At 35.6% G+C, this 12,127-nt stretch overlaps 2 protein-coding genes across 2 annotated transcripts; both read left to right on the forward strand.

Annotated features, from left to right (window-relative positions):
• The first annotated feature begins 889 nt into the window (after positions 1 to 889).
• On the forward strand, positions 890 to 7,743 carry LOC129374607 (interleukin-10 receptor subunit beta-like). Its single transcript, XM_055053117.1, has 7 exons — positions 890 to 1,095; positions 2,362 to 2,464; positions 3,215 to 3,372; positions 4,652 to 4,797; positions 4,883 to 5,024; positions 5,201 to 5,340; positions 6,241 to 7,743. The coding sequence occupies exons 1-7, from the start codon at positions 984 to 986 to the stop codon at positions 6,352 to 6,354; spliced, it is 915 nt and encodes a 304-aa protein (XP_054909092.1). The 5' UTR covers positions 890 to 983; the 3' UTR covers positions 6,355 to 7,743.
• Positions 7,744 to 8,451: 708 nt separating this feature from the next.
• Positions 8,452 to 11,924, forward strand: LOC129374482 (transmembrane protein 50B-like). The gene is made up of 7 exons (XM_055052930.1): positions 8,452 to 8,551; positions 8,892 to 9,078; positions 9,169 to 9,281; positions 9,481 to 9,548; positions 9,671 to 9,763; positions 10,560 to 10,617; positions 11,177 to 11,924. The coding sequence occupies exons 2-7, from the start codon at positions 8,977 to 8,979 to the stop codon at positions 11,220 to 11,222; spliced, it is 480 nt and encodes a 159-aa protein (XP_054908905.1). The 5' UTR covers positions 8,452 to 8,551; positions 8,892 to 8,976; the 3' UTR covers positions 11,223 to 11,924.
• Positions 11,925 to 12,127: the final 203 nt, after the last annotated feature.

The following is a 12,127-nucleotide window of genomic DNA, read 5'->3' on the forward strand; positions in this document are numbered from 1 at the left end:
CATGATAATGGTAGGTTTTCATGGTTTAGTTGGCAGTTTTATTCACAAACTAACTATATTGTGGCACAGCAGATTGATATAAAATGCATCAGGAGGCCAACAGGAAAACCAAAAAGGAGAATTATCGAAGTTCTGAAAGAGGACATGAAGCAAGATGCAGCAGAGATCAATCCATTTTAGACATAAAACTTTGGGTCTTCATTGCAGAACGATTGAGTCCGGGGTTGTTGTTTTTTTATGTTCTAGACATAAATAAATAGTCAAAGGAGGCTGTACTCAAGTAAGAGTAACTCTACTACAATATATTTATACTAAAATAAAAGTAAAAAGGAGTAATAAAAATATTTGGTATTGCTCAAAACATCAATCATAAATATTTTAAAATGACATCATAGCAAAGACCAAAATATAAAGTTGTGTAAACATTTTTTGTATTTTAGATTTATATAAATAACATAATCACAAAATAATAAATAAGGCAAAATAAACTTTTGGTCAAAACTGGCTTGTTCATTCTAGATAAAGTCAAAGTAAGAAGTACAGCGTAGTAAAATAAAAATAAAAAAATACTCCTAAAAACTTGTTTTTCCCTAAGTAACTTTTTCCAAAAAAAAGTTACTTAGGGAAACGTAAATTAATATTACCGAACTCAAGTCTCGATACTTTGGAAAAACGTCAAATATAATATCCGTAATGTTTTTGAAGCGGAAGTGACGCAAGTGAGTAGACGTCTTCTGAATATTTTTATTATTTAATGAAATAGCTTCAGAAGACAAAATTTATAGAGAAACTATTTAGAGATATATTTTTTATTTTCGTTTTGGCTGTTTGTGACATGCGTTTAGCATCCCAGTCCCGCTCCTCTCCACCAGGTGGCGGTGATGCACATCTCTATACGAGGCAGAAGCAGAAGCTCGACCATGGTTGAGGTCCGGTGACTGCATTTCCGTATTTTCGTAAACCTTCGGTGGAGAAATGTTTTTATGGAAATGTTGGTAAATATGGACCTTTGGAGACGGTTCTGTCCTTCGACTGATTCTTTTCACTCGAACTTCTTTATCCTGGTTCTGTTCTACGTAGTTAGGCCCACAGCAGGTGAGTTTAACGGAAAGACCCGGATGTTTCGGTTTCTCCTTCTATCCTTGCTAAACTCTTTGGGTTCCACTGGTCCTGATCCTGTCGGTTCGGGTTCAGCTAATTAACTCAGACTTAAAACATTTCCTCTTTTGCTATTAAACGTGGTCCGGATATTCGTGTTGAGTCGATAGAACTATTCGGATTCGGGAGGGAAGTTTCTGAACGAGCCTCTGAAAAACGGGAAGAAAGTCAGAGTTTCTTCTGGTTTTTCTTTTCTATAAGCTTTTCTCGGTCCGAACCTGGAAGAACTTTAACCGTGGTGCTGACTTTTATCTAAACTCTGTGTTTGTTGTTGATTCGGGGATAAATTTGAGAGGTGAAACAAAAGAAGAATTAAAAGTTTTTCTTCTTCTTGAGTTCTTAAAAAGGTTTTTCTGTCGGCGTGTCAAACAGTTTGGAAGCGTTTTTGAAGTAAAAATAGCAATAAAACCAAAAAATGGCATGAAATCCAGAAAAAAAAAATATATATATATATTAAGAATAAATATAGGTAGAATCGAATGTACTTTGTAGGTGCCCAATGGGAAATACCAGGATTAAGGTGTAATCCAGGTAAAAACAGGATTAAATAACAAAAAAGTCCACGTGAAGCAAAGATTAAGTTGCAGGATTCATTTAAAGTAAAAATCCAGATATAGGAAAATATAAAATCATTAAAATTCATGTAAAAGGCAGGATTGAAATCAAGATACTGTCAGAATAAAATGGGAATAAAATCCTGGTAAAATCATAATGTCATTAGGAAAAAAAAAACAAGATTAAAATCTGGATAACAGGATATAAACAGGAGACATTTAGGAAATAATTCAGGTAAAGAAAGAATAAAAATCCTGAACCAAATCAGGAACAGAAGAATTAAATCCAAATGTAAGCAGAACAAAACGAAGATAATTTCAGGATTAAGTCGTTACCAAATCAAAGCTGGATCAAATTTGACTGATGTCCAGTTATGAAGCTGCGATAATTTTGGAATATAATCAGGATACATATAAGATATATTCCAGGTAAAACCAAGATGAAATGATGAGAAATCCAAAATGAGGTAAGGCTATAAACAGCATTAAAATCAAGGTTAAATTACGATGAAATTTTAATGTAATAGAGTAAAATGAAGGATTAAGAAAAGCCAGAATAAGATCCATAAAAGTCAGGAAAAACCTGGGCTGAAATTTGAATATTTTATTTTGATTTAAGCTTTGAGATTTAAATGTTTATTTTCTTCAGGTGCGATCAAGACGCCATCGCCAATCGACGTTGTGATCGACCAATCAAGGCTGAACTGGAACTCAACAGCAAGTGACGTGACGTTTACTGTCGAGTTTAAAAAGTGAGTTCTGCTAATGTGGGATGACGGCAATTAAAATCAGGAACTGAGTCTGGATACAAATCCAGAAAAAAAATTGGGTAAAATCAGGACAAAATGGAGATAAAATCTGGATAAAATCCAGATATGTTTTAGGAAAAATATTAACAGAGTAAAATCATAGTCAGAATGGTGACAATCGAAAGATTTATTTCAATTAAAGTTGGCGGTTCATGGAATAATTTTGGCAGTGAGATTAAACAAGCTAAATTGCTTTCTGTTTTTAAAAGAAAATTATTATGATGAAGCAATATGGCATATAAGATGCTGATGTTTTGATGTGTATTTTTTTATTCCTTGTGTATTAGAAATATGTTTTTAGTAGTTTACTAAAACTACTAACTACTGGGTTTATTTTATGTGAACATTATATGTTTTGCACTTTTGGCTCCTTCTCATTCATGATTTCTTTTAGTTGTTACATGAACTGTTCATATTAGTGAATGAATTAAATAAATTAAATAAAGCGCAAAGAGAAACAGGAATAGATCAATTATGAAATTAATTGAATAATTGAGACAAAATCAGGGGGAAAATAAAGCTTAACTTGCAGGAAAAATTAGGATAAAATAAAGTACAAGTTTTAAATCAATATAAAATTAAAGAAAATGAGAAGTATTTGTATATTTTAGAATTTCAATTATTAGATTTAGATTTTTTTTATTTCATTAATTTATAACATTTTAGGTAATTTGGTCGTTTTTTTGTCCTCAGCATTGAGTTTGATTGGATGCCCATAGAGATGTGCAGAAAGACACGCTCCACTTCCTGTGATTTGAGTTTGGAGGAACGCGACAGCTGCATTCGGCATCGTGTTACAGCTTGGAGAAACGGGGTTGAATCTGAGCCTGTGGAGGCCTGCAGCAGAGACGGTAATGATCCAGATGTTTGCAGCTGTTCAGTTAAACCTTGATCATCTGGAATTTTCCAGTCATTCTTTATAACTATGTTTCTTTCTGCATGGAATAATTATGTGACATAAATCTGCTCTAGTTTTTACCTTCTTGTCATACTTAAATGGTTCAGATCATTAAACATAAACTGAGTAAATAAAAATTTTGTTTTCAAGCGATGTTTTTATTTCATATTGAAGACATTTATGCAAACCAACATGGCTGTGAGCATTTAGTATAACTGATAGTCTTTTTCATCAGTCTTTTGAATTTGACCAAATCAGAAGGATTTTGAGAATAACTGAAATATAAAAAAATCTAATTTAAAGCTACAATATGTAACTTTATTAAAATGTTTTTTTGGCATATTTATTGAAATGATCGCAAAATATGAGACGGAAAAGTCATGAAAAGATTGATCCAGCTACTACTACCATCTGAATAATGCACCCCTCCTGACCAAAAACAACCAATCAGAGCCAAAAAGAGGGTCGTAGCGCTGTCAATCAAATCATGTGCTCGCTGCTAAATATGCTAAAGGCGGAGAAACAACCTACCATTAAGGGAAAACCGTTTATCTGTGTAATCGGTGGCTGTTAACCAGCCGTAGAGTTTACAACAAGCTCTGCTATCAGGAAGAAACTTTAGGAATGAGCAACATCACATGAAGGGTGATTGACAGCACTAAGACCCTCCTTCTGGCTCTGATTGGTTTTATTAGGATCAAAATGGTAAGGGAAAAAAAGAGAGTCTGAGGACTCAACCCTGTGGCACACCACAACTCAGCCAAAGAAATGGCTGAAATAACTCTGGTTGTAGAGGTACGAGCAATGAACCAAAACAAACTCTTATTACTGTTCAGAACTGGAAGAAATACAGAACGATACCAAGAGGGTCAACGACCTGACGCACATCTAAAAGAAGAAAAACTAGTTTCTGCTTTTAGCTGTGGTTTGTGAGAGCTGTGGTTTGTGAGAGGTGTGAAAATCTTCAAAACACTCAAACTGATTGATCTATCTCATAACTGAGCTGCTACAAAATAGCTCAGTTAACTCAATCATAACTCAACTTTATGATCGAGTTAAGGTTCAGTGTTGGGTCATGCTAGCGAGAAGATCCATGCGTCTAGAGAAAGTCATGATAACGTTATAATTTCTGTTGGACATTTAAATGAAGTTTGGCCCTGATGACTGATTGACCTCCGGAGTCTCGGGTCGTTAACGGACTGAATCCAAACGTTTTTTTCCATCTCTTCCAGGCCATGAATGCTCTCCGAACTTCACTCTGACTGCAGCACCCGAATCCCTCACAGTCAACCTGAAGAGAAACCACAATCTGCATGAGGACCATGCAGACATCATGAAATATTCGATCAAATTAGGGAAAAAAGGGGAGCAACTGGAGGTAAAGAGTGAAATGTTTTTTTGTTGAATTCACCAGATGTTCTCATTAACTCCACTATTAACTCTGCTTGTCTTTCTTTGTCCAGAATCCCAGAGTCACTTTGTCCTCAGAGTTAATCGATGGCTTGGAAGTGGGTGAGACGTACTGTGTGACGGTGCAGTTTTTACTTCATTGGAAGGAATACGGTCCAGCCAGCTGCATGCAGTGTGAAACCATCCCTAGCTCCAGTAAGATCCTGCCGTTTACCACTCCAGATGTTTTCTGCCACATTTGAATTTCTCACTAACTGAAATGAACTGGATAAAGTATTTCCTCTAGGATGCGACCCAGGATAATTGAAGATGATTATGTACCACAAGGGTCGGTGTTGTCCTGTTTATTAAAGGGCCTGTTTTCTCCTCAGGTGGATCAAAACAGACGCAGATCATCGTCATCTGCTTCGTGGTTTTGGCGATCGCTCTGTTAGTTGTTTTCGCTTACGTCCGCCTCTTCAGATTCAAGAAAATCAAAGAGATCCTCCAGCCTCCGTACACAATCCCAACAGTGAGAACCTGCTTTGTTTTTCCAACAGGAAGTTAGACATCAGTTTGTTTTTTCTTAATCTGATCCAGATTTGTGGTCCTTATATCTAGTTTTCTTTTTCACTCATAATAACAGGAGACAAACGGTAAATCAGAAGCATTTTAGTGTGGGACTGAACTCTGTCTGCATGCTGAGTCGCTGGTTGCTATGGTGATTCCCTCCTTTTCTGAGGAGGTTAAGCCTCGAACAAACAGTCACTTTGTGAAAACTTTAGGTTGCTTTGAGTTCTTGAACCAGAAATGGTAGAACTATAGAATGTAACCTATGCCTTCAGCTCAGTTCCACTTTATTTTGGTAAAATATCAACACTACACAGAAAACAAAATACTACTTTACAAACCCACAATTTACCAAAGAAAGACAATAGGCTGAAAACCAATGGCTCTTAAAAACTTTGGATGAAAATGAAAGACAACCAGCTAATATTTTAAAATTTTACAAATATTTGCATTGAATATCTACACAGAATGACAGTAAAACTACAAATTCTTGGTATTATTTTTTTCTTGCCATTAGGTTGGCAACAAAGTTTTCAAATTTTTTTGTCCCACAGAAAAAAGATTCATAATCTTTTTACAAAATGTTACATTTATCTTTATTTTACTAGTTTAGAGTAGAAATGAAATGACAATTCTTTAAAAATTATGACAAATTTCTTATTGTCATTATAAAATTATAAGTTGTCTTTCCTAGAAAAAAGAAAAGTTGTGACATTTACAGGTTAAATGAGTTGTATTTGGTTAGCCTGAGGGTGAAAATGGCTCCTTAAATTGTAACGGTTAACCTGGTTTCATTCAAACTTTAAAAAGGTTTTTCTTCTTTGTGTGCGCTCTGACTGATCCATCATCTTCTGTCCTCCAGACTTTAAAGAAGCCGCTTTCGGGGAACAACTACTCGGTCGTGGCCATGAGTCTCCCTGAGGAACATTGCGACGTTGTTTCCGGTTTAACTCCAATCCATCCCAGAGGAGTCTGACCTTCACTTCCTGCTGAAAACTTTACAGATTCAGTCTGTGAATCTTCTTCTTTCATGGAGGAGCGCTCCTCACTTGGTCCTGGCAGGTGAAACTGTTCCAGTCCGGAAAATGGAGAAGGTTCTGTTGAAAACAGGCCTAAACTTTTTACTGTTGATATTTCTGGTAAATACTGAAGCACTCATTCAGAGGGACCAAAAGTGAGTAGAGGAGTCAGAAACTGTACCAGAGTGAGAGTAGCACTGCTTAAAAATATTTTAACTCAAGTAAAAGTAAAAAGTAGCCATCCAAGAAATGACTCAAGTAAGGGTAAATAAGTATTTAATAAAAAGGCTGCTAATTTATTGATCAGAATATCTGATTTAATATTTAGAAATGGAGGCATCAGTCAAAATCTATAAAAAAAAGCAACTTAATTCTGGAATTTTAAGAACTCGGATAAAAAAAATTAAGTAAAAAATACATTTAAGCAGATGAAACATTTTACATGTTTTTCTGTTTAAAGCTACTTCTAAAAGTTTTGTTTTCCTAAAAAGTTGCTCAAGTAAATGTAACTAGCTGCTACCCATCTGTGATCCCAACAAAAATCCTCACCAGTTAAAGTCCAGTCAACCCAGTAAGAATCTGATCAACTCTCTGATTTTTATATCTATAAAATTAAGTTATTTTTTCCTCTGATGTCCCAAAGTGAGTCAGACCGAACCGTTTACAGTTCTTTGGTGGTTTTAATGTTTTTGGCTAGTAGTTGTGCACGCTAACAGTTTTATTAGCCACAGAGCAATCACTGAAACTTCCTCAAAAGGATCCATCAATCTCTGTACTCTCACCGATTTATGCTGCATGCTTTTAGTTTGAAAGGCAGCGACCCGGAAGTAGGGCGCTCTCTGGACGTTTGACCTTCTCTTGTATCTTCATTTGACCAGAACGGTTACTACAATCGAAACAAAAAGGAAATAATCCTTTGTCCCAGTGATGCTGTGGTCCTGGAAAATGGGGGTCGCTTATTTTTTGTTTTTCTGAGTGTTAGCTGCCTGATGACTTCCTCTTCCAGCAAACTACAATGAGTGTTACTGGGATGAGGAGGATTCGATCCCCGCATGCCATCTAATCTCGCCAAAATCGGATTCAAGAAAAGGAAACCTGGATCCAAATTCAGCAGCCAGAATGTGTTGAACTGTTTTCTGCGTTTATATAAATCTGTGTTTATCTGTGTGATTTTGTCTTATGTTTTTTGCTCAGGACGTTATTTTTCTCCTCATCGTGGTGCCTAACAAACTGAAACGGGACAATTAAGCCTGTATTCTTGTCTGCCACTGAACCCAGTATCATTATGGTTCACTTTCTGATTTCTTTGGCTTTATATTTGTCATTAAAAAAATGAAATGTGGTGAAAAAAATCTAGTTTCCTGATGTTTTTGTTCCAGCTGTATTTCATTGTCAAACGTTAGCAGAGATGAATCCTAAAAGGCTCATTCACCAATTGAAACTTTCAGTTTTAAAAAAAATTACTTGGAGAAAAAGGAAAATGTTTAAATCCTAGAAATTTACTGTTGAAAAAAAATTACAGAGATTAAGGAGCAGCTTCAGTCTGACAGCTCAAGTGGGCAGCAGTAAATGGCTGGTTGGGGTTGATTTTTGTTGTTTATTTATTAATTTGTTTCGTAAGAACGTAAACACAAATTTGGTTTTTTTGCTTTGTTTTTTAATCAAGATTCATGTGATTTTTTTGTATTAATTTATTTTTAAGATTGAAATGTCATTTATTTGAATTGTTTCTTTTTAAATTCTTTCATCTAGTTCTATTTATGACAACTTTTTGATTTTATTTATTACATATTTAAGTTGCCTTTTCTTATATTTATATAATATGTACTTTTAATTTTGCTGTATTTTCAATAATATTTTGTCATAATATATCTTAGTAGTATTATTTAGCTTTTAACGTAATTATATTTTATTTTGGTTTAGATTAAACGATAGTTATTTGTATTTTATAGGCAGGCTAGTTTAGATCAATGTCATTTTCCTATTTAAACCCCTTGTAGTTACACTATCAACCAGCAGGGGCCGGTAGCGCAGCTTGCGGCTGTTTCTCCAGCCATAAACAAACCGAAAGGAAGATGAGCCAGAGAAGCAGGAATATCTGTGTTTGATTTGAAGTAATCAGAGTATTTTTCAGGGTAATCGGGGTAAATAAAGGTGAGTAGTAGTTTATTAAGCTGCATGTTGACATTATAGTCGCTGCTACAGACCAAACGTTTGATTTTAAAACCAATTAAAAAGCTCTAATGGATTTAATGTGTCGATATTAATTGTTTAAAATGAGTGGCGCTTTCTGTTGCTAAAATGTAAAGAAGGATTTTTGTAAACTGAAACTAAAGCCGCTTCATTTAGACTGAAATCTGATGTTAGTCATTTACTGAGAAAATAATGAATTATTTGATTCCTGCTTTTATTATTTATCATAGCCCCTCTTCTGTTTCAGAGACAGAATATTCGAAACTGAGGAGGTAAATTAAACCTTCATGCATATTTTCAGAGCCTCTGTTTCCTGGAGGAGCTGCAGGAAGTCTGCTCGGACCGGGCCAAAGAGACGGATCGACCGGTGGGAGGAAACCCTGCGGATGATGGCTGGCTTCCTGGATAACTTCCGCTGGCCGGAGTGCGACTGGTTTGACTGGGGAGAGCGGAGGAACGCTGTGGCCTCGGTGGTGGCTGGATCCCTGGTTAGTGGCACCCGATGGGTTTTAAACTGGACAACCGTTTATTGGTTTCATGGTTTCCTGTTTCTGAGCGGAGTTTCTGTTTTTCTGCAGTTCTTCACCGGCTGGTGGATCATGATCGATGCTGCAGTCATGTTCCCATCTCAGGAAATGATGAACCACTCATTCCACACATGTGGAGTTTTTTCCACCATCGCTTTCTTCATGTGAGGAACAAATAACTGATGGATGGATGGATGCAGGATACCATGGTTGGATGAAACTATGTTTGGATGGATGAATGGATGGATGGTTGGATGACCTCACTAGTAGCATAAACCCTTTGCCACTGTTGTTCCAGTAAAACCAGTATCAGGGTGTTCCGTCCTGATTAGTAATGGCTGCCACTGTTCCTGTCTGTTCCAGGATCAACGCCGTTTCCAACGGCCAGGTGAGAGGAGACGCGTACGGCGAGGGCTGCCTTGGGCGGACAGGTGAGCCGCTTGAGCCTTGGTTCTGATGGGTTCTGGTTCTGAAGGGTTCTGGTTCTGATCACCGGGGAAGTTAAAGTTTTTGGTCGCATCCTTATAAACCTGAAGTGTTTCTGGAACTCCAGGCGCTCGTCTCTGGCTCTTCATCGGCTTCATGATGATGTTTGGGTCGTTCATCGGCTCCATCTGGATCCTGTTCGGAGCGTACGTCATGCCAAGTAAGTTTCCTTCCATCTCCTCCATGTTTGTTTGTTTTTATTCTTCTGATTCAGACAGGAAACTAATAAAGAAACATGTTTATGTGTAAATTACAATTAATATTTAAAAAAACTGATTCAAACCATGTTTAAGAGGAAAAACATGACAACGTAAATTAACTCACTGTGTGAAAGAAGATTTTTTTTCTAATTGGGGTATCCAATATATGTTTTGAGGGCCATTTGCGGCTGTTGGGATGATTTTGGGCGGTCCTCGAAAGCAATTCCAGAATTAAGCAAATTTGATCAAATGTTGATAAAGATTTACAATTCTTAACTTTTAGTAAACAGTTAAAAACTTAATCTTATTCAAATGTATATTTATTGGCATAGCAAGTAATATTTGTTTTAATATTTTTAAAATATTTTATGCCTTCCTTTTAATAATACAAAAAAAAAACATTTCATTCCAAATTTTTCATGATTTACAGAATCATTTTTGTCAAGTCTGCCAACTTCAGTCGGAGAAAATATATGTATTTTTCAAATGAAAAGTATAAAATTAGGACCTAGATTTGCTTTCAATTTAATTGACCCATTTACGAAAATATTTGGAAATCTAATTCTTGATTTGCCCGTAGATATTCCTCAGGTGTCACATTTATCTTAAATACTAAATGTTCTGGTCAAACTTCCACTTCTATGCTGATGATACTGTGATGCATCAAACTCTCCAGCAGCTTTAACATGCTTTTAACAATAATATGTCAATGGTCTGAAAATAATAAAAAACTTTGTGATGTTCCCTTTTTCTCAGAGAAAGATGTTGCTCCGGGTCTGGCCGTGTTCTTTCAGAACGCCTTCATCTTCTTCAGGTGAGTAAAACCTGGAACTAAACTGTAAAGTCAAGCAGCTCCTGCTTTTTGTTGCTTAATGACCTGAAGTTAGAAATAGCTGCTGTCTCAGAGGAGAAAACTCTGAGATAGAAATAAGATGCAGGAAGTTGAGGTGGCCTAGAAAAGTCAACAAAATTAAAGCTACAAAATAAGCCAAAAAACTTAAACTACAGCAGAAATTAAGGATAACTTGCTATGTTATGCTAACAAGTTTGTAAGCTTTTGTTTTAGCATGACTTTAATTTAGAATAACTTCACTTTACCTTTTGTTTGAACAATTTCTGCTTTATCATAGCATCCTGATTTAGCATAATTTTCATTTTAGCATAACTTCAGTGTTAGCATAAATTCCATTTTAGGGTAAAGTCCATTTTAGCATAGGATGGTTTCTGTTTTGGCTTTATTCCAGTTTTTGCATAATGTTTGCTTTAGCATAAATTCTGTTTTATTATTCCGCTGTGTATTTTTGCCTATTGTTGACCCTTCTGGGCCTCCGTACTGAGATGTCTGAGTAACAAACAACAGCGTTTCTCTGCAGCTCTCTGATCTACAAGTTTGGCCGCACAGAAAACCTTTGGGGCTAACCGGCAACCATCCTGCTGTCTTCACCTTTTACTTTTTCCATCTGACTTCGTCCCTGCTCCTGAAATACAAGCATGTTTTTAATAGTTTTTTAAAATAAGACTTAGATTTTAATGCCTCACATGTCGATATTAGGTATCAAAAATATCATTTTAGTGTTTTATAAGTTTCAGAATGTGACTTTCAGGAAGATTTTTGTATATTTTAAAGGGAAACAGAAGGAGAACAGACAAATTCAGAATTATTCTGTAGTTCTCCTGAGGAAATAAGGAAGCTGCTCTTTATTGTCACTTTGGGGGTAATTTATTAACTTTGAAGTCACTGGAATATTTTTAATTGTAGCTGTATGACATTTATTTTCTCAATTTTTGTTGTTTTATTTATGTTAATTTTATTTAACATGTAAATATTTTGATTTTGTATTCAGAAAACATCTGTCTGTTGCTGTAGAGACTTTAGTTTTTATTTATATCTAAATCGGAGGGTTCAGTGAATGTTGAGGTAACAGCATTAATCTCTGTTCTCTTCCAATAACATAATAGAAATATGTTTTTGTTGTTTTAATGATCTTGTATCTTCCTGTATTGTTTTTTAAGCTGGATATGTTTGTTCTTATTATTCCTGTTGCTTTTTAGTAAAAAGAAGCAGACGAGTCAGGGTTCATAAGAAGAGGTTGGTCATTAAAGAGTTATTCTGGAAAATTACCACCCTGTTCTGTGTCTTTTTGGAACATTTCTATTGATCTTTGTTTAAATGTTTTACCAAATACATCCCATTGATGCAGACGTGAACACAAAGTAAAAATCAAAACAGATTAATGTAAGAAAGTTAAAAGATAAAATAAAGACTAATTTCCATCTGATTGGAAAGTATCAGCTGTGTGTACTTGCTCTTCTCTTCCACTGGG

This window comes from Poeciliopsis prolifica, unplaced genomic scaffold (genome assembly GCF_027474105.1).
Source record: "Poeciliopsis prolifica strain line A6 unplaced genomic scaffold, Auburn_PproV2 SCAFFOLD036, whole genome shotgun sequence".
In the NCBI taxonomy this organism is placed as follows: Eukaryota; Metazoa; Chordata; class Actinopteri; order Cyprinodontiformes; family Poeciliidae; genus Poeciliopsis; species Poeciliopsis prolifica.